The sequence below is a fragment of the Onychostoma macrolepis genome, chromosome 04 (assembly GCF_012432095.1).
Source record: "Onychostoma macrolepis isolate SWU-2019 chromosome 04, ASM1243209v1, whole genome shotgun sequence".
In the NCBI taxonomy this organism is placed as follows: domain Eukaryota; kingdom Metazoa; phylum Chordata; class Actinopteri; order Cypriniformes; family Cyprinidae; genus Onychostoma; species Onychostoma macrolepis.
This window is the reverse complement of record NC_081158.1, coordinates 17,697,257-17,724,935: the sequence shown is the minus strand read 5'-3', so window position 1 is coordinate 17,724,935 and position 27,679 is coordinate 17,697,257. Positions and strand designations below refer to the sequence as shown.

Below are 27,679 nucleotides of genomic sequence, written 5' to 3'. Positions count from 1 at the left end.
TTATTACATTGTATTCAACATTCTAAAACCGAATACGATCATTTTGCATTTTATTTATTTATTTATTTTATCAGGACTTAAAGTCATTTTTTAAACTAACTAGAGCTTCAGCTTATATGTATGAATTATGTGCGATAGAAAAAGTGACACAAACAATGATATATTTTGATTATTGTAATGCCAATTAAATATTTGAAAATAGTCTTGATAAATTGCAAGCCTTTACAAAAAACCATGTAACAGATGTGAATTTACAAAATAAACACTAGTTAAAACCAACCCAGGCTCCTTGAAAAACAACAACAAACAAAACAAAACAAAACAAAAAAACAATATATACAGTACAGTGTATATATATTAGTGCTGTCAATCAATTAAAAAAAATTAATCGCTTTAATCACAGTCGTGGACTGTGATTAATCATGATTAATCACAAATTTAAAATACTAGGATTTACCTGTAAATGTGTTGAAATAAAGAAATGCATGACAAACTAGTTTAAGGAAACAGAACCTTTCACACTTCCGCCAGGTATGAGACATAATCCTTATTATTCTTTTATCATTATTCTTTTGTTTTTATTCAGCCATTATCAGCCTTTATACTGGCAATAAAACGTTTACCAAGTCATATCGTTTCAATCTCAGTATACATTTACCCAACTATTATTAAAAGCATTTCTAAATAAATACAACAAAACATTTCTTGCGACCTTAAGTGAAGTATTATGACAAAATGCATTATAAAGAAGAATTGGACCTGTTCTGCAGCTGCATTAGAGCTAATATTAGCATCATGCTTCATAAGACAATTTATGAGATTAATAGTACACTTTTACTCAGAACTCACTTCAAACCACCATCGAGTGTTTGTAATAACTTCATTTTGCGATCACATGTGGAATTTGGTCGTTTACTGTTGTTAGAATATGCTATTTATAACCTTTTACATCGCTGCACAAATGAGCATTTCAGATGTAAACATTCAACTCAAACAAATCACATACAGACCATATCCTATCGTAATCGTGTGTTTATTATCTTATATAATCTATAGTGGCTGTTGTCATGTTAATTTCGGCTGCTCTGCTGAAACTCACGTTGTTTGTGATGTTACAACCGCCTCTCCGTTCTTAAGTTGCCAGGGATACATTCCAAGTATAATACACATTAGTAAATATTTAATATTTTAATTATTATTTGTCTATATACACTTTGTGCCGTTCATTATAAAAGTAGCCCAAAAAAACCGCAAACCACAGCTCTGTAATTTTTCCTGTGACTGTATTTTCAAAATGGCCCACTTGTGCCACTTCCCTGGCAACACTGGTTCGCTGTCCCCTCATCACACAATGATAGATAACCTTCCGCGCTGTGATGACGGGAAGAAGTTGGGGTCAAACCTTATCAAGCGATTCATTTGCGTCAAAAAAATATTAACGCGTTAAAATTTTTTTATTAATTGCATGCGTTAACGCGTTAACGTTGACACCCCTAATATATATATATATATGTCTGCAGAATTGTATTATGTTGCTTCTTGCATGTTACACTTTCAAAGTGAAATGTCCAGCGAGGGGAAGAAATGTGAGTATCCGAAAGAGATGAACTTGAATCTGGCAACGTTGTAAGTTGGTTGTTGTACATATCACTGCAGTTCACAAAGAAATTGTTCTGTGAGTACTGAAAGGTTAATGTTCCATTGCGTGGAAATAACATACAAGTGACACTAAACCCTTCCCTAAACATATCCAATAGTGTTAACAAAAGCAACCCTGAGATAAAAGCACATTTGCTAAAGCAACCATGCCATTTTAGCTTGCTTCTATGCAAGTCTTTAACAAATTCTGTTATCATGTCCTCCACATTGCAAGTGTAATACTGCATCAGGTGAGCTGCTGAGCAAGTTTACTTGATAATGTATTCGTTTATAAATCATGCACTATGGTAAACGTGTTTAGAGGTCATAACATAGTATTGTGGGAGAAACTATATGAAAACAAGTCTTAATCTGCACCATAATCACAATTTGTGTAAAAAGGGATTAAAGTTGCTGGTGTTTTACAGCTACTAGTGTTCATTTCAAAGGTATATGTTTTAGGAAATGCAAATATGTAGGCAAAGAATCATTTTTTTCTTTTTTTTAAAATTATTTTGGTTCAAAACCATTATGTAGGCTTACTTAAATTAGCATAACTATTAGCAAAAGTATGATGTTTACTGCAAAATTTTCACACCTTGACAACAGTTCACACATTATCGATATTTGACAGTATTTTCACACTATTTTCTTGTTGGGGATTGAGGTATTGGGAAAAGTCCGCTAGTTCGGTCCCTCACTGTAATGACCCACTTTCGTTCTACTCAATAATGAGTCTGGGGAAAACGCCTTTAGAGTCTAGCGTGACCATTTCCCTATCTCTTTTCTTACAGGAACCAGACGGTTCTACACCAGTTCTGCTGTCCTGCTCCAGACGCCCCTGAGTCGGACACTCAGGCCTGTGTACCCAGGTAGGGGAGGGGTTGGTTGGTGCCTCCTGACCAACAACTCCATTGCCACAGTAAAGACTGTGTTTCTGATGGTGCTAGGCAACACAACATGCCCTAGTTATACCCGTCTTGAAGTGGTTGTGAGTCTTTTCATGCCTTGTCTCCCCACAGTAAATTCAGTCTCTATTATCACAGTAAGCTGTGACCTTGACAGAACAAAAACTGATATGATTTCCCTCTAAATCAGGCGAAAAGAAAAATGTGTATCTAATGTTTAACTGCCATGTTTGTCGGTAGGCATAAGTTCTGCTCAGCTGGCTTAGCTAGAGGCTACAAAAACCTTGGCCAGAGTAATTCCCTATTCTGTTAGTATAACCATGTTTACACAAGTATCACGATAAGTATCTTGCTTTGCGCTGAATGCTCAAATCAATCAACTTGAGATCCTCATCTCTGTCCTTTTTAGCCACTTGAAGTGTTTTTAAAACAGCTACAAATCTAAGAGCAACAACCAAACACAACTGCAAGATAATTAATTATGATCTTGTAATCATGTCTGCATTGGAAGTAATTATACACATATATAAAAGTAAGTAAGTTGCTGTAGGCTGTAAGTTTCCAAAGAGAAGGAATTTGTTTGTTCAAAAATGCTGTGTGAAGCAGCCAATAACAGCCACTGTATTTGATGTCGCTTTGGGTAAACACTTACAGAATGCTAAATGAATAATGTAAATGTCTAATATATAGTTATATAAGATAACCAGTGTGGCGACACTGGGTGACACAGCACAAATTTAAACGAAGTTTTTGACAAACTGTGTAGACACAGTTATGGTGTGTAGTATGACGCATTGTTATGTATTCATAATTGAGGTATTAAAACCATTGTTAGATTAATCATTATTTGCCTATTTTCATATTATCTGATTATATAGCCCATCAGGTTTATTATAACATTTAAAAACCCTTTAATTCCTGTTGTTGTGCAGCTTTTCAAAGTGGCTTGAATTGGTGGGAAGTCGTCACTAGAAATTAAGGAAAGCACTCCATATTCTGTGGATCTTGGGTGTTTGGAAAGGTTGTATTGAAGAAGAAGAGATGAGCACAGCAACTAAAGCAAATCGGTATTGATGATGGCCTTTCTCTCCCAAAGCACTGGCCATTGTTAGTTTGGTTGGAACACTGCATTCACCCACTGAGACACCTCTAAATCTTACTGTAAACGCCACAGAGGGCACAAGTTATTGAATTAGACCCAGAAAGACTGCCAGAGTGGAGGATAGAAGAAAAATGCAATCGCACATCTCCCTTAGGTTTGTCTTGCACTGCAGAGGTACTGCAGAGGTGGAAACAACATGGCATTTATCCATTGGAACATGTTTGTATGAGCTTCAAATCCTCGGCCACTCATGGGTGTTAACTGAGAAAGAAGATTCAATAACTCCAGCTGCACAAAGTTTTAGCTTACGGAGCCATTTCTACCTGATCTGAGGCTTAAAAATTTATTTTGTTGCCGAAACCGAATGGTTGCTTCATATTCAATTAAAAAATAAGTCCATGTGTAATATTTTCCAAGACAAAACGCGAAGCAGACACCAGTTTGTCCCTCTTAAAATACATCAATTATCGCAATAAATACTTAACTATTTAATAATTATAATAATAGTAATGAATTTGGCTGGCAAGTAATAAAGTTCATTAACCTGTAGGCTGTTTGCAGTTTCCAAGCAATATATCAGCTTGGCAGATTAATAACAACTTGGCATTTAGCAGTGAATTAGAATTTAGTGTCGTAACTATTTGTTTCATTACATTTTAACTTGATTAAAATCATTCAATTGATTTTACATCATGAGTTACCATTTTAGGCTATCAGGCAAACTTTTACTGTTGAAGCGTAAATTAAACTGTTACAGTCATTCCTTTCCACTTGTGCACTGTGGATTGACCTCACTTTCAAAAGGGAAACAATATTAACTTCACTGTTAACACTTTACAGTAAGGCCTTATTAGTTGCATTATCTCATCAATGCATGATCTAACATGTACTAACAATATACTGTACATTTGTTACAGTATTTATGAATCTTTGCTACTGTTAATTAACAAAATACAATCCTTTATTGTTGGTTTATGTTGCTCAAGTCCATTAAATAACATTTACTTTGAATTATGCAATGAAATTAACATCACCTGAGATTAATTCATGTTTTACAATGACTTATTTATTTATTTATTAATTGTTTGTTTGTTAAGTAATGCATTTACTGGGATCTTATTGTAAAGTGTTACTGCTTTGTTTAACCACAACATACTCTGGTGCTCTTTAGATATTACCATATTTAAATGGAACAGGATATGGAAGAAGTTAAAACAAGAAAAAAGTTAAAATATGAGGGTGTGCTGGCTTATTTTAATTTAATTTAATTTTGAAATTTATTAAAATAATAATAATAATAATAACTTAAAATAAATGGTAGATAAACCCATTTACTAAATGTTAATTTTGTATTTCAAAATCAAAAAGACGGTTCCTGCAGAAAGAGTGCTGAACATTCAGTACCAAATCCAAGGACCTCTCAGGTAAAAGCAAACCACTTCAGACAGGGCAGTGAAGGCAGTCCTTGAGTTGCTGGTTGTTTGCTTTTAGAGAAAATGTGTTCTCGTTTTCTGTTGTCTGTCAATTTTGACTGTTTGTCAATGAGTCAGTGTTCATGTTTCTCTCCGCATCACTCCGCTACGCTCAGAAACACCAATTCATTCATGCCATCTTCTGCGCACTCATAATTCTCCACTTCATCATGTGTTATAATGTTGTTATTACTATGTAATAACAGCACTATTGTATGCTATAAAACAGAATAACTCAGAAATTCTTAAGGATTCTCTCACAAGACTTATTCTGATACAGCTTGCTAAAGCTCAAGTGTGATAGATAGATAGATAGATAGATAGATTGATTGATTGATTCTGTCTGTCCAGCTGATTATACAATGAAAAAGGATATTGTTAATTTTAAACAATCTGAAATACTATGACAAGTTTGGAGTAGGAGCTACAGTCAGACATTTTGGTCCTGGGTTAGAAATGTTGACAAAAAGCATTATCCCAAGTGTTTACAATATCAGCATATTGGCATAAAAAAACAACACATTTTACACATCATAAACATCATGTTTCATCATTCATAGTCAGCTTTGAGGGGAAACTAACTATGGTGTCTCTGCATGTTAATGGCGTAGAGTAGCGGCTTCTTGTTGTGTCTGTGTGTCTGCTTTTCTTGCAGTCTTGAAATAGTCATTTACAACACACTCTAGCAAATAATCACCAACAAATGTGCATTTTATTTAACATGAAGAAGAAATAAATATCTCATTAAAGTGAATTCAGGGTTTGCTTGGTGGGGAAGTTTTGCTTCATATGGTAATCATAACGATGAAAATGTGCCTGTCAGTTGTCTTAAAAGACCTCATTATAGTATATTTTCAGCCTTACATTTTATTTTCCACTCATTGCAGGTTTTACTAGGCATGTATGTTATAACCAGTGTTGCCATGTCCTCGGTTTTATTGCGGAACTGGGCTGCTTTTGTAATGATGCTGCCGGTTGAAGCAAAGGCCCCTGCCCCCCCAAAAGCTGAAGGGGAAACCCTGGAAGGAGGTTTTGACCTTCCATTATGCTTGCATTTTTATAGCCATTTTCCCCTGAAATGCGATTGGGATAGTTTCAGCCGTGATTGGGCTAGTTTTGAATACCAGCTGGGGTGGTTTTGGTTACACAGACCAGGTAACCCTGGTAACAACAAAGTAAATATTGTGGGCTTCTTTCTATCTATATCTAAATCTATATCTATATTTTTTCTCTCTAAAACAACTGGGTCCCACTTTATATTAGGTGGCCTTAACTACTATGTACTTACATCAAAAAATAAGTACAATGTACTTATTGTATTCATACTGTATTGCAAAACACTATTGCTGCTATTGAGGTGGGATACGGGTGAGGTTAGGGACAGGTTTGGTGGTATGGGTAGGTTTAAGGGTGGGTTAAGGTGTAAGAGATGGGTCAACAGTGTAATTATAAATGTAATTACAGAAATTAATTACATATGTAATTACATATAGGTATTTTTAAAAATATAACAACAATGTAAAAACATGTATGTACACAATAAGTGCATTGTACCAAATGATTAATTCAAATATAAGTACATAGTAGTTAAGGCCACCTATTATAAAGTGGGACCAACTGTAAATGAACGACTAATCACAAGTGTTACATGTCAGGAAACCTTTTTATACTTTATTTTTTAGATATTTATTATTCATTATTATTATTATTATTATTATTAATAAAATATTTATTTATTTATTTATTTCCACTTAAGCGATACTTCAGATAATGTTCTTTCCACTGCTGCAGCTGAGATAATGTTTGCAGCGTTTTTCTTTGGTCTGGGATTGCTGTGAGAGGTATTGTTAGTTTAATATCTGTCAAGACCAGGAAGAAGGGAATCACAGATAGAAAATTTGCTTCAAGAAAACACACCATGACATGCAGCAGCTGCGGCCCTCCTATAAAAACACACAGCATAGCTATTATGGCATACGAGGGGACAGGAGTAGCATGTGGGGTCTTTTATCATGAGTCACTAGCAGCTTTTGTCTATAAGAAAACAAATGAAAGCACACATAGTCTATGGATAAAATGTATGAATGCAAAGTAAGTCATTTTGGATAAAAGTGTCTACCTGATCTATAAATGGAAATGTTATCATCACTGCAAAATAATTAATTTTTGTAAAAGGGTATCTTGGGAAAAATACGTTAACACCATTTAACACTTCGGTTTATTAATACTCATACTTGCACACATTAACCCCAAGCAGGCCTTGATCTAAAACAATGTGATCTTATTACCAGCCCCAAATGGAATCTGCAGATTTTCATTTATTTTTTTTTCTCAAAATTTTGAGAATTCCAGAGGAATAGGTTTAAATATAGTAGCATGTTGTTATTGGTAATTGTTTCATCATAATATAGCCAACGAACTCAAGAAATCTGTAGTGAGGATCACACTAAAAACAATGAATAAACTTCAAAATACCATATTTCAAGTTTAAACTCAAAACAATTTAAACAAGTTCAAGATACATATTTTGCCACAAAAAAATAATTTTCCCCACAGATATTCATTTACAACTTCAAGATTATGTGCTAGAACTACACATTATTGATAGGACTTGAATTACCTATGCATATTACGTATTCATGAGATCGCATTTAAAATGAAAATGTATTGCTTTTCAACTTGTAAATTAGGTACGAGTTCTTTATGACACTTCATTACTGTTGAGAAGCATAACAGTACTCATATTCTTGACTTTCTCAATTGAATACCACTTCCTCTCGGCACTTAGGCACGCTTTAATGAGATGTAGTATGCTAATTAGTTTGCACATTCTAGCATAATGATCCGAGTAACTGAACAGATAATCAGTCATTCAACTCTCACTAACGTCAGTGCGTATTAAAAACAGATGACAACAACAATACAATATAAGTCTGCAACATATATTCATTGATTATTGAAATATAAAATGCAATATGTTTAACATTTATTGCATGAAATAAAAAAAAAAATAAAAAAAATAAAAACATTTTTTAAAGTTGTTTTAAAGTGATCAAAATCTTTCACAATGCAAATAAGTAGCAAGTGGATGCTAAACTCTTGTTTATCAGTTCCCATGGATTCATCTGGTTGATCTCTGTTCAGTAGTCAGTTAGTAGTGTGCTTTAAATTTGGAATTAAACATATTTCCACAGATCTTTTCTGCAGTTACTAGTTTTAACACTATAAATGGCAGAAAAATGAAATTAGATTTATCGCCAAAAGTGCCTAGCTTTAGCACAGTCTGATTATAATCCCAACACATTTGTACCTGCTGTCTCTGACAGTTGGTTCACTTAATGTGCTGGGTTTGCAGAGTGTTGTTAATTAATGAAATTAACAACTCGTTAATTAGTATAACCATGCTGGGTGCTAAAAGAATACTAAAAGAGAAACAATAAGCCAGTTCAACTGCTCTGCACGTAATTCACACTATTTTGCTTACAAAAGTCATGCATTTCTAGATCTTCAACCCCTATCCTACCACATACCATCACAATATTATGCCAGGAAGCATTTTGACCCCATTAAATTACATGTGCAGTTTTCTTTTCTTGTGTAGATGTATTTCCTGTTGAGACAGAAAGTTGAAGAGGTAAATGTTGAAGACAGATTTTTAAAAATTTAGCACTAGTTATAGTTCTTAACTAGTTGATTGTGACTGTGTTTGGGAACAGAGAACTAGTTTTTATTTAGAAATTGGACAAATCTCTTGTGCCTAGTAAATCTAAAATTTAGGCTGCAGTACCACCAGTGTAGTAGATTCCTGAAAAAATTTTTTTTTTTTTTTTTTTCATTTAATATTGATTTAGGAGCAGTTCTCATAATGTTCTCTTATATTGTATTGGTAACTGTTGTTTCCCCCCATTTTCTAACTTTATATTCCCAAGAACATGAAGAATTGTTACGGTAACACTACCAAATAATTTAAATAGTAACACTATTTTAAGGTGTCCTTGCTACACATTATATGTACTTACTATTATAGTAACAATAAATTATAAAGTAACCCTAAGACAAACCCTAATCCTAACCCTAACCATAGTAAGTACATGTACTTAATTAATATTACTCAGTACTTAAATGTATACTTACACTGTAACAAGGACACCTAAAAAAGTGTAACCAAATAATCTTATCCTATTTCTTAAAACTGTTCTGAAGACAATTTGAATTTCCAGCACCCAAGCCTACCATTTTCTTCCTAAGAAAATAAAATAAAATTCAATTTAAGAATGTAATTGTAAGTGCAATTACTGAAAAATTCTCAAACCTTACAGAATTGTTAAATTCTATATTAAATTCTATTAAATTCATGTAAAATAAAATCCAAGCAAAACATGCCAAATTAAATAGCAAAATTGAAGAAATATTAAGAAATGTCAAGATATTTAAGAAAAAATTGTGAATCCAGCCCAAAAATGGTTCAATCAATCAATCAATCGATAAAATTAAATCCAAACTAAATACGCAAAAACTAAATTAAAATAAAATAAAATCCAGTTTGTCTTATGTCATGCAAATAATTGTGCAAATGCATTACGCTCCATGAACAATACAACATTTATAGATATTCAACGTGCAGTCTGCAGTGCTTTGCAATGAGACCAGCTAAAAGTTAAACAGTTTGTCTATTGTCATGATATGGTCAGGTGTTAGACTAAAACAGAGCAATTACACAGAATAAAAAGGTCATCTTTCAGGTGCTGTGAAACACCCACTCAAGACACAAAGGTTAATGAACACACAAATGCACTAGTAATTAGAACCCCACATGTGAATTTTTCTGAATTACTGTCTTTTTTTTTTTTTTTTACTTTAATTTCTCTGTCTGACCTTCTTTCCTTTGGCACATAGTCTCAGAATGATTTCACGTGTTGCCGCTACCTGTGACCTTGCTGGCTTGTCATGCTGTTGTCATGGGAACAGAGGCCACAGCGGGACGACGAGCAGACATGCCCGCTTTTGCAGACAGGCTTTAACAATAAAAGACAGTCTCAGGTGTGTGTGTGTGTGGCTGTATGTGTTTAGAAAGTGAGAAAAAAGACCTGAGTCATGCTTAGAAATGTCAAAACATCTGCCCACTGTTTCTTGGTTCAAGAGTCACCATGTCTGCTTCCAAAATGATTTGCCTTTCCACATTGTTCTTTAAAAAGTATATATATGAACAAAGATTCATATTGCTGCACGCTCGCGAAAGCATGCAATGGCTTACGTATACACACTATTTGTTCCGACTTTACTTTCACGTTCGAACACGTTCAGCAAGGAGGGGAAAGGATGGAAAGGGCCGGGGGGGCACGACCCACGAACCTGCATCTGCTCATGAAACGCTCTTGTGGTAGCCTACTTTGATAGGCTCGATACACAGCTTCAAGTCAGACCTTGATCGATCTGCTCAAATCGAACACAACTTTATGAGCTCTGCAGACGGTGCAGCCATGCTCCTCCAATTAATTATCCATTAACGGTTTAAATAAATAAGTTTGTTAAGAAAACTGAGGGGGCACAAATTCTTTCTGAGGGGATGCAATGCCCCCTTTTGCCTTTTTTTCAGATTCAAAAATACCTTGCACACATGCATAGTGCATGGTTTGCATTGAGTCTCTAGAATAACCCTTGAAATAAACAAATCATAGACAGATAACTAAACTACAAAAGAACACAGACTTTGACCATTCAAGACTTTGAATAATGGATTGACAAAGCTTTGAAATAACCCTAAAAGCTACGGTTGTTAGTGGATGCAAGGTTAACACTCCATGAGATCCAGTCATAAATGGCTTTTGTGGTTTCTTACCATGCTGTCATATTGGTTAGATGATGTACTATTTGGACAACTTCTTCAAACACACTTAGGGGCCTGGCTGTATGAAAAATGAAGTGAGTTTACCAACATCCTTGTCTGATGTGGTGAGCCGATGCATACTGATGCTATTCATAAACTTCCACTGATGGAAGAATGCACCTGGGAAGCAATAGCTATTTCTATAGTGCCTTGAATAAATCTTTCACTCATATAGTGTCTAGAGATTTGGGAGCCAATTGAAAAGTGAATGACTGCTAAATAGATAGAGAGCAGATGCTCACCTGCAATGCAGTGCAGTGTTTGGAAGCACTTCAATTGCCATTCTAATGCAGATGGTGTGTACAAAAGTGTAAGTGTTTAATGCAGCTGATGCTGCACATTCAAGATCACTTTCTGGCCCCCCGCCAAGTCTCTATGATATTATGATCTCTAGATCTCACTTGAGTCCTTCCTTCGATGTAAAAAACTATGGTTGAGCCAGACAAAATTATAAAGGAAATCAAGCCAGTGGCTGGAACAGTGGAGTGGAAAATATTGTAGACTTTGAATTCGAATGATCCATGCTCAAATTCACCATTTTCCATTCTTCGCCATTTGTGTTCCTCTTAGAAATTTGATGAAACTATTTTGAAAGTGAGAAGGAAGAGTTTTGCTTTAGGGATAGGTACTATTAAGGTCCATCACTGGCAATTCATAACTTTTATATTTTGTTGCATTGGTAGCTAAATCATAAAGTCTCATTTGTACCTTATCATACAATTAACAAGTCACCTTTTTCTTTACCCTGAGAAACTCGTTTGCCTTTTGTAACTTGTATTTGAAACTTCCAGAAGTATGTAGTGAGTTGGGGTTGTTGTTACTGTGGAAAATTTTCTACCACATCACAAATGGATGTCTTCCAAATGGAAGTCTGACTCTTTTTAGCACTGAGCTATTTATAGATAAATTACTGTGGTATTTAAGTGCTACTTTGTAACAAGTCCAGATAGCCGATAAATAGTGGTGAGAAGTGAGAAAGAATGAGACAGACAGAAAAAGAATCATTTTAAAAAAGAGAGATATCCTAATGTTTTGCCATTTCCCAGTCTCAAATTGGGTCCCCTGAGAGATCTCATGAGGGAAAGTGAAGATAATGAGCAGGACACTTTTACTGCAATGAAGTGTCCTCCAACTAAAGCTCAATGTCCCCAGTCACCAAAATGCCTGATTCAACGGCAGGTTTACACTGTATCTGGTACACTTCCTTCTTTCCTTCTAATGGCCTGTTGTGAGATAGCTCATAGCTAAAGGTGCAGAGAGGAAGCTGTGAGTCGATAAACCGTCCCACTGCTCTGTCTAATGGTTAATGTTGAACACTGAAGGGAGCAGTGGTGGTTTCGACCCTCTGTGGTCAAGCACCTCACCCAGACTATATCAATATGGACATAATGAAGATTGATTTGGTTGCTGATTTGGATGACGTTGGTCTTGCAAGGGCTGGAAGAGCTAAATATCGCCCAGAGGAAAAATGTATTGGTTGGAGATTGCTGTTTTGCAGCCAATGAGTTCTAATATGTGTGTAAGAATCAACTTTTCTTTAAATATTCTTTAGGGGACATAGAAGTACAGAGTGTGTAGAGCTGTACATGTGGACCGTACAGTCTTATAATTTTAATTGAGATCTACTAAGCCAACTTTGGCAAATCTGTCTCAGAAGGAAGAGGGAAAAAAATATCTGAGACAGAGGAGAAATCAATTATAGAAATTCTCTATTTATTCTCCAATTGCTATCTAGAAGAAACATTATAGAGAAATTAAAGTTTCCTATAGATTTTTTTAATGGTCTCAGCTGCTAACAGACCATTCACAACTGATGCACATTTATGCATAATAATAGCAATTAAATCTGAAGGCAAATTATTGTATTCGCACAAAAAATTTAAGTTATATTTAACAGTTGTCAGGCCACTAGTAGAAAAATGTGCTCAAATACGAGAAATGTATTAGATTGATTAGATTTAAAGATATTTAAGAATGTTATTTCTTGCAGTTAGTAGTAAAAAAAATTATTTTTTGGTTTTAGTTTTTGGAGTTTGTAGGTGTAATTACTTGTGTAATGACTTATGAATTATAAATGAATGATTACAGAGCCTATATACACCTGTGTGTGTGTGAGCATGAACGTATCTATAAATACAATTTGCTGCCACATCAATAGCTCAATATAATTGTACAAAAATGTTGTCATGGGCAGATTTTTCCAGTGAGCCTGACTTGGCTGTTTTATATTGCTTATATTGCATTATAGGCTATTGCTTGTTGCAGCCTCTCAACTGCGAATGGCATCTGTTAATAATAATTTGTCAGGCATGTATGCCACCTGCCCCGCAGTATGTGTGGCACATTTGCAAATACTTTGGAGAAGTGCAATGATCCTTACCCTTGTGTTTGCCAACTCAAGCCAGATTGCACCACGCTAATATGAGAAATGGATTCACTTGGGCTTGTCTGCACATTTCCCGTTAGGACGGGATCCAGAAACAGGCAGGGAATCATAATTGAAATCCTCAAAGTCTCTGCAAACAACAGAAGTCTATAATCCAGCAGCAAGTATTGTGGAACCCTATGCAAATTCAAATTGAAAACGAAATGAGAAGCTATTCTCAGAGGAAGAACTGAAAGACAAGGAAGTAGAGCTGACACGGATAGTGTGTAAATGTGCCAGTCAAGAGCTGCTATGGTACCATCAATCAAATAAGAGTAGGGAAAATATTTTCACCACACTGGAATACAAGTGTAAAAGTGTTCTGCAAGTGTTCTATTGCTTTTTCATATTGTGACAAAGTTCATTGAGGACCAGTGAGTTATATAAAGAGAGAGCTGTCCATTTACATTCACAATCATTTCAAGTGCAGTTACTTGGTTGACACAGGACCCTCAGGGCATTGGCGTTTTTTAAGCCAATCACCTGAGCCGCAAATGCCATGTCATTAATCACTCTGGAGTCAAGGAAAAATGATGTCACAACAGCATTAAATGACTGATTACTATTAACTGAATGAACCAACTCAGACTCAATTGAAAAATGTGCCAACATTTCTGTTAAATTCTGATGCGTTGATTTTTGCACATTTTGCAGCACTTTCAAAGTGAAATGTCCAGTAAGTGCCGTCAAAAGTCATCTGAAACAAATTAATTAGTTTGCTCATTACATTTTACTATGTTGATAGTTGCAGTTCTAACCAGTTCTAACCAGCCCGATCTCATGGCAATTCGTACATATTTTACGAGGTGGCTAATTCGTACGAATTCGTACGACCTCACTTGTACAAATTTTTACGATTTTTGCTAAATCGTACGTATTTTATGACTTACCAATTCGTATGAATTTGTACGAATGACCTACACCTAACCCCGCCCCTAAACCTACCCGTCACCGGGGTTTAGAGAAATCGTACAAAATCGTATGAATGAGGTCGTATGAATTCATACGAATTAGCCAACTCATAAAATATGTACGAATTGCCGTGAGATAGCGTTGTTCTAACCGATAGTTTAACAAAAGCAAACATGAGATAGAAATGAATTTGATGATGCAGCAATGCAATTTTAGCTTGTAGTTTTTTAACCCTTTTATTGAATATCATGACTTGAGTTTTACAAGCCTTGTGTTCAAATGCTCTGCAATGGAATGTAGTGCTGTACCTGATGAACAATCAACACAAAGTTTATTCAGTCTGAATAGCCATACATATAGAGCTGGTTTTGTGATGCAAACATGAAAATGTATTATTTTGCAAATAATGCACTATTTCTAATAAGCTAACATAGAATTGTGCACATAACCGCACAAAAAAGTATTTATTGTTCAATGATAATTTTTGTAAACAAGGAATAAATGTTACTGATGTTTTGCTGCCTATAGTGTTCATTTCAGTCAATTTGTAGTGAATTGATTGTATAAGTAAATTTTTAGGGGTTAGTGAAATTGTAAGTAGAGGCACATTTTTCCAGTGAGCCTTTGGATAAATGTATCTGCTAAATTAATAAATGTAATGTAAAATAGGTGTTCTGAGGATACACACTTGTGCCTGTAACAGCCCTAAGCGTGTTCCAGTCAGCGAGTCAGAAAAATTGAAGGTGGTTCTCTGCTTGTCAGTGATTTTGCTGACATCTCTTTGGAGGGTGGGATTTGGGATTTTTTTGTAGAAAGCTCATGTTTGAAGTCTTGCAAAAGTTAGCAGGATAACATTGCTTACAACAGCTTGAAGTAAACATGAGATGGCATTCAAAACCTGCTATACTTTATTATTTGATATGTCAGTGTAAAACCGAATATTCAAGAACACAAAATATGGGGCAGAGCTTCATTTTATCTAACTAGAATTGACTTGATGGTAAAAGATGGGTGTTTCAAGTCAAGTCAAGGTCTGTTTCACCTTGACTGCATTCCAATGTATTCTAATAATAGTACTTATTTTTCAAATGCAATTTTGCTATTATTTTATTTGCTATTAGGCATTAATTTACTACACTAAATTTTAGAAAGACTGTATTAGGTGCAACCAAACATGTTCACGAAGAGCCATTTGGCTATTAGTTAACTTTATTTTACCTTTTCCACACTGGTAAGCATGCATAATAAGACTAGGAATGTGTAATGTGTATGCATATTAAGAAATTAAGAAGGGCTCATCTACATTCAAAAATCCATTTGACATTGCTAGTCTCGGGAGTCACACTTTCATACAACTAATTGTTTCACACTAATTATGTCTAATAAGGTCAGGCGTATTCAACACTTCATTGTCTGGTGCATTACACCATCTCATCAAACTGGATTATATAATAAATGCTTATTTTCGGTTGAATATGATATGTACAGAATTGAACAACTGCCATTGAGATGAATAAATGGGAATACTTTAAAATTTGCCCTAGGAATTAAACACCACAAATTTGGCAGTGCCAGGCCTGTGTAGATCATCATTATACTGTACATTCATGTGAAATCTGCATAGAGACAACAGCATTGCTTGTGATACTGTGAGTCACTGTGCTGCTTTTCACGATCGTGTCCTTTTCCCCCCAGTATGACACACCAATTGCATTTCAAACCCACTAATAAATTGTAGAGTCACAGTCTGCCAAATGCATCTGCTTCACTAGACACAGAGAGCAGCTGATTGTCAACTAAATCATGATTCAGTCTTCATCAAAGATGTTCCAACATGTGCTGATGTGTGATGTCACTTTCTCACTGGGCCGTGCCTTTGTTGGATATTCATGTCAGTTGTTTAAACGTGTCACTTCCTGTCCTGTCACAAGAAGACGGTTGTCAAGATGTGACAAGATGTTACAAGCCTGACTACGCCAGCTGAGAGACTTGAAATGATTTTTTTTCTTTTTTTCTGAGTGTTTGCTCAGAAAATAGCTCTGAATGCCTGTAAGTAAGAGGGCTGAATGAAATAATTTACAGTAATGAAATGTAGTTTTTTCACTGGCTAGGGATTTCATATCACTTGGGTCCTTTGGCTTTTAAACATATACTGGCTAAGTATGCATGTAACTATTTCCACTTAAAAAAAAAATAATGACAATACATAGAAAAACACAAGGATCCCCTGTGACAAAAGCTAAGTTTATGTTAGAGCAATATTTAATTACCTCTTTAGTTTCTACTCTGTTGGTAATCTCATACTATACAAGGGGGCATGTGCCCACTCAGATTTTTCAGTCAAGTGGACTTTTAATGCAAAATGTATCTTTAATAATAAGGTTGTACAATTACTGTAGGTGGAGTATAAGAAACAAACAAAAAAAAACAAACACACAGTTTAAAATGCTGTGGCAGAAATACAATAACAAAAGCGAACATGCAAAAAAAAAAAAAAAAATGTGATAGCTAGCTAGCTAGCTAGCTAGCTAGATAGATAGATAGATAGATAGATAGATAGACAATCAATCGATCAATCAATCAATCAATATTTGAAGCCAGGTCCCATTGCTTGCTAATCAAATTTCCAATTTGAACTTGAACACATCAAAATATATCAAATAAATTATTAATAAAGTATTTAAGGTTAGATACTTTTTTCAGGTACAGCAAGTTTAAAAACAACAACAACAACAACAACAACAACAACAACAAAAAACTTTTTTATGACATGGCAAGGTTACTTCAGGCTGTCAAATGGAATAATCACAAGACATTTAGAATAATATTAATAATAAAAATCCTTGGAAATATTTTTGAAAACAGCTGTGTGCCCTCGCATATTCAAGAGCAAATGCCATTTCATTATTTTTGTTAAAAAAGTGATGGTTATGCCAACTGACATTTTTTGTTATATGTAGTATTTGTCATTAAAACGTATCTAAACCAACATTGAAACAAAATATTTAATTTATAAGAACATGACACATTTTAAACATTTTCTTAAACATCCTTACTTTTCATTTAACATTCTTGCAAATGGCATATGGCAAATACTGGAGACTTTTCTAACCGTCAGTCAATCTTGATTCTGTTTCCATAACAAAACCTTCCCCTTTCCCTTTCCCTTTTTTTTTTTGTTTTTTTTTGCCATTTTCTTATCCTCTTTTTCTAATGCTTTTCACTTTGGTATTTGTTGCTTTCTTTATTCCCAGCTCTTTGCGCTCACTATGGCTCTCGCTATTTTTACTCATTATACTTTATACTCATTATTCCATCATCCCTTCAGCACTTGCGGTTTCTTTCTCCTTTTCCCACTGTGACCCCACACGACTGATCTCTCTGTGATTTGTGATTTGCAGCGTGAGAGGCAGAGCTGATTGGATTGTGTTTTATGTGCTCTCAGTTGAGTGTACCACCTGTTTGTATGGAATGTGCCACCTGCCAGTGTATTTACTATGACAGCAGACAGTAATCATGCACCTGATGGAACGTACAAAAAGTTTTTGGCCATAAATCTATTAGAAACCACTAAATATACATTGATAAAAGAATAAATTATGTTAAATACATAATTTTCCATGCATAAAAATGCCAAAATCCATAAAACCCAACTAAGCTTTCTACAGACCTTTTGAGGCAAAATTATATTACGTCACTTCTTTCACATTTTACTACACTTTCACAGTGAAATTTCCATCTCCAATGGCATTAAAAGCATGTTCAGTTATATATGACACAGATGAACATGAATCTGGCTGTGATTACATTGGTTGTTGTACATATCACAGTAATTCAGAAATTAATTGGACATTGCAAGTGCAGTGCTGTACCAGGTGGGCTACTGAGCAAGTTTACAATGTCAGAAAATGCATATGGAGATGCAAAATGCATTAATCAAAGTCAACATGTATTCATTCATGTTATTCATGATAATCTGCCACTTTAATGATAATTTGCCTCAAAAGGAATGAATGTTGTAGGTATTTTACTCCGACAAGAGTTCATTTAAGCTGGGAAGCGCAGTGAATTGTATGTATAGGTATGTTTTTTCAGTACGTTGTTCCTATGTTGATTATTTGAGGTATGAACTGCTGCTTTTCTTCCTCCTCTCATCCTGACTCATAATCAGACTGTCAAATCACGTTTCCTGTCTTTTGCTCTCCCCCGCAGAAGCGGCCCATTCCCTCCCTTAGTGTGTGGGGAAGCAAAAAATAGCCTAGCGCAGTTGTGTATACTGACATTTGAATTAACAAAGGTTGATTAATAATGGCTGTGCTTGAGTATTGAGAGTTTAAAAACAAAGCTCAATCTCTGTAATGCGATTAGTGATAGTTCATCCAAATATGAAAATTTTGTCATCATTTACTTCAGTCTTAATGGCTTTCACGTCTCTGTAGTGTTTTGACATTAAATCAAGAGAAAAGGTTGCATTGCCATCATTTTTGGATCATTTATTATATTTTCGCTCATAAGCCAGAAATAGCCCCTTTAGCTGCACATCTTGTGTTATTTACAAATGGACTCACATGTAAATTTTGAAGTTATGAGTCCCTACTATTCCACTGAGCCTAGACTGCACCTGCTCTGGCTCGACTCAACCTTCATTGTGCCAAGACTGGCCAAATCTGTCCAAAAACCAAACAGCTGAATGTCTTATGTTGGTCACATTGAATTATTTCAGTTAATTGTGTTGGGAGTATTTGTTTCTATTAATAAAACATTCTTAAACTGCAGAATGTAGTTACATCTAAGTCAAAATATTGCTGTTTGTTTGAGCATCCCATTCAGTCTGACAACCTATTTAGATTATTTTTAGAGTTTTCACTTAACCAGTGGGCTGCTCTATCTTTAATGCTCTTACCTTTATCTTTTTGTGATTTGATACTTTGATTCTGATGCACTTTTTGGAGCTTGACAGACACAGTTACCATCGTCACATCTGGCATTCATCTCCTTTTTTATTTTACCAAAGAAACACATTATCAAAAAGGTTTGGAGTGACATTATGGTAAGTAAATTGTAACAGAACTTTCATTGTTGTCAACTATTCCTTATAACCCTTGCCATTTGTCTAGGGTTTTTCTTTGGGGAAATGGGATAGATTAGAGTAACTTCACTAAAAAAAAAAAAACAAACAAAAAAAATAAAATAAATAAATAACTCCAAATGTGACTCAGCAAAACAATGTATCAGCCCCAGAACCCTTTGCACTATAAACATGAGCCTCATCTGAATCTTATAAACCTTTAATCTTTCAGCCTTTTATTGTTCCAATTTTTTTTTTTTTTTTTTCCAGGAGTACTAGATGCAGACTCTTGGTGTGAAAAAGCAATGCTATTTATAAGAGAGCAGAAGTGGCTATAAAAAGAAGAAAAATTAGACTTGCAGCATTGCTCCATTTGTGCCAAAAACTGTAGAGCCCAATGCTTTTGTGAGAAAGTGCTCATGTGAGGTATTTTATGTGCTTCATTATACTTTGTCACATCATTCAAATGTGTGTGTGTGTGTGTATGTAATGTGTCTGAATGTAGCTACTTCCTTGTGTATATGTGAGTAGAACATAAACATTTTGCAATGTACTCCAGTGAAATGTCATTAGTCTGTAAATAACAGCATCCTGGTCTCGCTTTGATGAAGAGAGGTTATTTATTTTCTTCTCTGCAACCCTTTATTTTCTTCTTTTGGCCTGGCAGCGTGCCATGGTCATCTATTACCATAACGCTGATGCCCGCACTTCAGCATGCTCATTACTGATGCAGTTCGTCTCATTCACACATCATGTGCCATCAGTCAGGTCAAGGGCTCGACCCTCATTCGTCAATCCACGAATCAACCTTGCAACCCTTTCTCTTTTTTGGGGTCTCCAACAATGCTCCTGGAGAGCTACCTTCCTGCAGGCTTCAGCTCCAACCTTGCTTCAACACACCTGTCAGTTATTTTCAAGTAACCCTGCAGAGCTTTATTAGCTGGTTCAGGTGCATTTGATTAGGGTTGAAGCTGAACTCTGTGGGATAGTAGCTCTCCAGGAACAGAGTTGAAGACCCCTGTTATTTTTTTCACATATGGGACACTATACTACCTCATGCCGTATAATGATAAATTCAAGACGACCTTGTCTATGCATTTGTCTTGTGTTCGAACACAGTCAGAGCTCCACGGTTTTGTGCTTTGTAACTGTTATAATAGTGGAAATGAATGTTGAGATACTGAAAAAAAGCTAAAACAGGAAGTTCTGGTAGTTTAAAATGTTGTATTTTACACGCTAGAGAAAGTTAAGACAGATCAAACACTTGCAAAACTATTCAACTCGTACAATGATTTGTGATTAGTGCCTAAGGATTTTTAAACAAGCATTTATAAATTAAAAATGATTCACTAATGAATCATTCAGGTTTTGTGAGCCTGTTTGGTTGATTTTTTGAAAAAGTGCTAATAGTCATCTCAAAAGAACAAAATGAACATTGCAATGACAAGTTTTACTCTACAAAAGCACTTTCAACGATATTTAATCAATAAATATTTTAAAGCAGATCATGTATACTACTAATGTATATTCTAATACAATCTCATGGCAATTCGTAAGTATCTCACATTTAGGTGAATTAGTGGCTAATTTCTATAAACTGGTAGGATCTAATTTGTACCTTTTCATATGATCTGCTCACGTCCCACTGATGGTTCGATTTATATAAATAAAATCAAAAACATATGTTTGTGTGCAAATCACATTAAACAAAATCATACAAAATTGCCACCTCATAAAATAGTTATGTTTTCTTGTGAGACTGTGTTGCATATTCACTATAGACATTTCAGTGACTTTGAAAGCAGTAAACTCTAATGTGATTGACTTTACACAACTTCAAGAGTAAGAGCACTTTTTTCCCAGTCTGTCTGGGAAAAAAGTCGGATTTAGGACTTTTAGGTCGATACAATAAGCGCTTTTGAGGATGAAATAATCACTGGATTTGCCAAAGTTCGCAAAGTTAACAATTATTAAATCTTCAGTTTGGTCTATGACTTCCACATCATTATTTAAATGCGTTTTTCTTATTTGGTTATGTACATAGGAACAACAAACAAACTTTGACTGATTGCTTTAGATGTGGATCAGAATCAGGGGTGTTTCCTCTGAGGATGCAACAGAGGCAGTGGCTCCTCAAAACAATTGGGAGAAAAATTACAGTAATCCACAGTTCAAAAATAAACAATGCAAATATTATGAAATATGACTTTAAAAAGTCTATAAATCACTTGTTTTTTCTAAAGTGACAGTCTCCGACAGCGACACCAGACGTTAAAGTTATAGCCGGAGGCCATGTTTCTCTTGCCTTCACTCAGCTTATTGAATTTTAACAGACCTCCTATAGCATGCATTGGATAATGGTAAAGTCACATGAGAGGAAGCAATGCCTCCATTGCACTATGATTGGATCTACCTGGTCTCATGGCATTTACGTACCTGGGTGCACTTTTTACAGTGACATGAAGTACGTACCAATAAGTACATATCACTGCAGTTTCACACAAATTTACAGAGTTGCGATTAATAAAGTGTAATTTTTGCACAGTTACTTGAAGAATATCATGCTATGACTTCAAAACAATATTAATACGCTGGGAGATTTGAAAACTGATGCTTTTGAAAGTTAGGATCGCACACATCCAGCTTCATATCGATGGGTTTTCATAGATGATAAGTTTGTTCGGTAGCTCACGGAGTACGGAGACGGACTTAGGAGACGAGAAGCACCGGTTTGAATCCTGTGTAACTACGGTTTGAAAATAGCAGTAAAAATCTGCATAAAAGGAAGTTTAAATGGCACAGTTGCATCAACTAATATGTTTTTATATCAGTTTTGCATTTGTTAACACTATCGGGTAGGTTTAGGGCTGGATTTGGTGTAGGGCATATTTCCAACACGATAGAGCATTAACTTTTAGCGACAGTCCCCGGATATTTGAATTCTGAACCGCCGCAATACGTATCTGAAGCAACATAATAAAAAAACAGCAATATGTACCAATATCTACGTAATAAAAACGTGCCAGGGTTCACATATTGAACCTGTGTTTTAGTGCCACTCAGTGGACATTTCTATTTCAAACTGCGGCGAAACGTGCAGCAAGGTACGTAAAACGGTGTCGCACAAAAAGTGCGCAGAGGTACGTATTTTTATGAGACCAGGTCGGATTGGATAATCCTTTTTTTTTTAATGAGCATTAAACTGTTGAAATTAAAGGTATATCTCCTTGTCTGTGACCATCATGACACCTGTAGTGTTTACCGAGCTTTTATGATTGATAAAACATTAGTTTACAAATCCAATATAGATACAATTTGCTTGTTGCTTGCAATTGTGAGTTATAAAGTCAGAATTTCAGGATATAAACCATTTTTACTCTTTTCTCACAATTGCGAGAATATAACTCAAACTTCGGAGATAAAAAGCATGAATTGTTAGATTAAAAAGTTGGAATTACAGAAACGGAAATGGGCTTCCATAAAATTCACCCAGCATGTACCAGATGTTGCCTGGTTAAAAAGTCTGCTTATTTTTTATTTTCATAATTCACTTCATGGTTCATTATCAAACATGAGCTATTGCATGTGCTATAACTGGAGATCTTAGATATTCAGTCATGTCGAATAGTTGTTCAAAAAATTAGAGAATTACAAATATTGTGATCTGAAAGCACATGTGTAGCATAATAAATAGTAAACCTTCATGAAAACACATTCTGCATTCAGCAGATTTCTCTCAGGGTTGGGTGGTGAATGAATTCACTTTGAGCCATGTTATCACTTAGTCAATATTCATCCTGTTGGGTCCTGGCTTTAAAAATTAGATGTAATGAATGATGTTCAAAAGTAATCAATCTAGAAATATGAATTGCTGATGATGTCGGCACTTTTTACTAATAACAGCATTGAGAAATCACTCTCTGGATCTGAGGTATGTTAATCCTTCTGCAGTCTCATGACCTCTGGTCATCGTTTTTTCTAAACGTTTCTTTGGGGTTTTTTTTGTTGTTGTTAAAGAAATTACCAAGCACCTTTTGAAGCAAACTCAAACTTGTGAAAGTGCATTCTTTGCAGCATCCTACGACATGAAAGTTTGTCTACATTTCACATAATAAAACAATATGCATAATTGATGTGGTTAATCAGTCATTGGCGGGCAGCTCTTGGGCAGAATAAGCTGCAGATCTTTGGCTGTTAATCAATGACTATGACTAGCTTTGAGAAAGTTTCACAAGGTCAAATTTGGACAGAAGAAAGTAGGTTATAGTAATGACAGGAAATTAGGCGAAATAATAGAACACGAGAAAATTGCAGCAAACTACGGTATCCTGCCAACCAAATAGCTATTGATTGTGTCGGGTTGCCTATAACTCAATTTAACTACAAGTGGTAAGAGCCACACACTATGAAAAGCCACAATTAGATGATTGTACAGACTCTTTCTTATTTTAAGAGTCTCCTTTGCAGTTTAATAATCACACAAGGCCTTATCACTTCGATTTTGCAGGGCTGAATCATAGAACCATGAAGCCTGGGGCATAAACATCAGAAGGCCCTCCAAACCCACATGAAACATGTTGCCTTTGTGCAATTATTTAGTCCTTCATAGGATTTACATCTCTGTAAAGGGTGATATTAATAACTATGGATGATAATAGGCCCCTGGAGTATAGGGCCCTCCGTAGCATATATGCAGCCCCAGGGCATGTGCCACAAATTCTAACATTTTCAGAAAAATCGCATTTCCCTTCCTCAAGATCAAAGTACCAGCTGCAAGTAGCAAGCAAATAATAAAATAAAATAAAATAAAATAAAATAAAATAAAATAAAATAAAATAAAATAAAATAAAATAAAATAAAATAAAATAAAATAAAATAAAATAAAATAAAATAAAATAAAATAAAATAAAAGACTGGTGATCCATCATGGAGGGTGGTTGGTAGTTGGGGCCCCTTGAAATTTGGGGACATGTGCGACAAATTGCAATATTTTCAGAAACATATGGGTCCAATATGGGGCCGGTAATTTTTTAGGAATAAATTTGAGGTTGTTAAAAGCATAATCATAATTTTCAAAGTACCAGCTGCCAGTTGTAATGAAATAAACAGGTGCCCCATCGTAGAGGGGCCCTAGGGCATATGCCACAAATTACAACATTTTCAAAAACTTAAATGCATAGTTAACCTAAAAAAAAAAAAAATAAAAAAAAAATTTATTCACCATCAATTTGTTCTAAACTAAAGATGGACCCTCCATTCCCAGCCCTCAGGTGGGCCCCCAGTGATCATTTTGCTCCAGATTAATAAAATAAATGGGTGCCCCATACTAGAAGGTGGTTGGTACTTAGAACCTCTGGGAAGGGAGTTTATGGCCTTAGGGCCTGAGTCACAAATTGCTAAATTTTCAGAAACATATGGGGCAGATAACTGCTGAGCAGTTTTAGGACAAGTTTGCAGCTGTTGAAACTGCATGATACAGCTTCAGAAATTATGTGTCATTTACATGTTACAAATGGTCTTACAGAATGACACTTGAACTCTTTTGTATGGATTTGTAAGGAATTACATGCTAGATGAGCTGGTGCTTGTATAGGGCTGATACAATTTCATTCCAACAGCCACAGTCTCATAATTGTTATTATTATTTTTTTTTTTACAGGCTGCCAAGAGTGCAGTTGTAGTTGAAGTCATACATATTGTGGGTGGATAGGGGATTGTATAAAAAAGAAAAAAAAATCTCTCTCTCTCTCCGCAGGCACTTGAGCTGCTTTTGTGACAGTGCGGGGGCAGAAGCAGCAGGGAGTCACATACACGCAGAAACACACACACACACACACACACACACACACACACACACACACACACACACACACATACACACACGTGCATGCACACACACACACCCCTCAGAACTACAGGAGCACGGATTCATCCCCCACATGCTCACTAATGCCTGCACTGTGTCGCAGTAGTAAAGGCAGCAGTAGTTGGTGCAATATGCACAATTCCCATCTATAAGTGTGGTGAGCTGCAGCTACAGTCTCTGCTGTGATCTGAGGAAACACAGAAAATTCTTGGTACTTTGCCAGTTTTAAACCTCTCCACAGTTTGTGTCTCTCCTCAAAGTTAATCTGCTATGATTCCCAGGAAATGGTAGTGATTGAGCTAGAAAATCTCACAATTTTTTTAATTAGTTTACTGTTTTATACTCACCTTTTTAGTATTTTTAATTCTTCTTCTTCTTTTTATTATATTTTACAGTTTATTTATTTTTTGTATCATTTATCATTAATTTGGAACAAGTCACTGCATAACTAAAATCAAATTTGCCTTCATCAGGATCAAAGTACAAGCTGTCAGTTACAAAAACCCCACACACACACACACAAAATAAAAAGTCACTGTCACAAGAAAATGATGATAATAGCCATACAACTGGGCATTCAGTGACAACTTCTGCTCACAAATCTGCAGTAAATAAATGCATGTAAATAAAATTACATGTTCCATGACCCTACAGTAATCCCATACCGGCCACATATTACTAACCATATAATCTCTGTGTAGTTCGCTCTTAACTTTTACTTTTTTTTTATTATTATTTATCATGCTTTTAGTATCAAAAGTTTTGGGAAAACTGGCAAAAAAAAAAAAAAAAAAACTGGCCTGGACTTTGGAGCCCTTGGTGACCGACAGCTCCTGCAGAGTATCAAAGAATTTGTCGTTCAACTGAAGTTCAACTAGGATCACTACATTTCTCTGTGCCCTGTAATAAATCATACATTAAAATTGAAGAACTGTTTGGTTTTAGCCATGTTACATTGTAAATATAAAACATGAATTACTATATTTTCCTATATATACTCCTATTCCTATATTACTATATTTTCATAGACATGAAATTTTGAGTTGTAGCAGAAATGAACAGGAAGGGTGAAAACAGTGGGGAAATGAATATGACAGAATGAAAGGAGATGAGAGGAATAGTAGAGAAGAACATTTTGACACTTTGCTAAGCCAACTGAGAACTGAATAGGTCAAAATGACAAAAAAAAATTACAACAAAGTTGATGACAAAAAAACAAAACAAAACAAACAAACATGAAAATAGAAAAGGAGAGAGAGAGAGAGAGAGAGAGAGAGGGGTTCATCTAAGTTTAAATGAAGCTTTGACTCATGTAAATACACAGCACTTCGCTTGCTTTTATTGCCATTGTACACACACATTCACACACACACACACACACACACACACTGTCTATAACATTGTGTGTGCTTGTGGATGTTTAACATGGCATGGCACTGGCCTTTTTCACAGTCTCACATGGAATGCGTGTTTGTGTGTTGTCTAGTTTACACACTTTGTATTTGGATTTCCCAGCAGCCCCATGACTTCTCGCCCCTGCATACCTGCTTTTACATCCTCTCACCCCATCTGTCACACTTTGTTTTCTCTCAGTCTGTCCTCAAGAGAAAAATGTGGCTGCATTCAATGAAAAAAAGAGAAAACATAAAGTAAGAAAATAAACATTATTAACCAGTTGCTTCAGCAGTTGAAAACATAAAACCGACAAGAAAAAAAGAAAAAGGAAAGACCCAAACAGACAATGAGCACTCCATGTTTTTAGAACTGTCTATTTTTGCTCCCTAGCTTTGCCACCTGCTGAGAGGAAGCTTTATTTCAACATCTATTATTCACAGCTTCCACTTCTTTGGAACTTTCAGATAGAATGGATTCAACTGACACGGTTCTTCTTCAGTCCACTGGACTGACTCTAAGTGCCTAGGAATTGTAAAATATGGAGCACAGTTTCCCTTTACATGTGAAGTTTGTCATTTCTGCACCCCTAGTGGCACCAACAGACCTATCCCATTGGTTGGCCAAATAAGTAGTTATATCCCAAACTGCCATTGATTGAGCTAATATTGCTTTTTTGGAATGTTTAGGATGCTCAAACAAACAGAGCAATGTTTTGAGTGCAACTAATTGACCAGCCCTGGTTGTTGTCTATCATCTTAATAGTCAAAGAAATTGGCGCTATCTAATGTCATAAGTCTTCATCTTCCAATATATTACTTATTATCCATTGCTGAGCCTGAACAAGTGCTTTTTTCTCGTATTCAGAGGATGAATGGATTAGCAGTATTTTCTCCCTGAACAAGCTCTCCACTTTTCACTTTTATTCCTCCAATCCTTTCCCCCCTTGGGGATATCCTGTGTGCGTGTGCCACGCTGCATACGCTGCCTGTAATGTTCTGATTTCGTG

The 27,679-nt window shown here is 35.5% G+C and overlaps 1 protein-coding gene across 4 annotated transcripts in view; it reads left to right on the top strand.

Annotated features, from left to right (window-relative positions):
• iqsec3a (IQ motif and Sec7 domain ArfGEF 3a) overlaps nt 1-27,679 on the top strand; it is a 141,896-nt gene that overhangs the window by 40,373 nt on the left and 73,844 nt on the right. For 3 of the 4 annotated variants that reach the window (XM_058772115.1, XM_058772118.1, XM_058772116.1), the window contains one exon: nt 2,433-2,510. In XM_058772115.1, the coding sequence (XP_058628098.1) occupies nt 2,433-2,510 (78 nt within the window). Of the gene's footprint in view, nt 1-2,432; nt 2,511-10,052; nt 10,161-27,679 lie in introns of those variants that run through there. The other variant, XM_058772117.1, reaches the window with a different exon arrangement.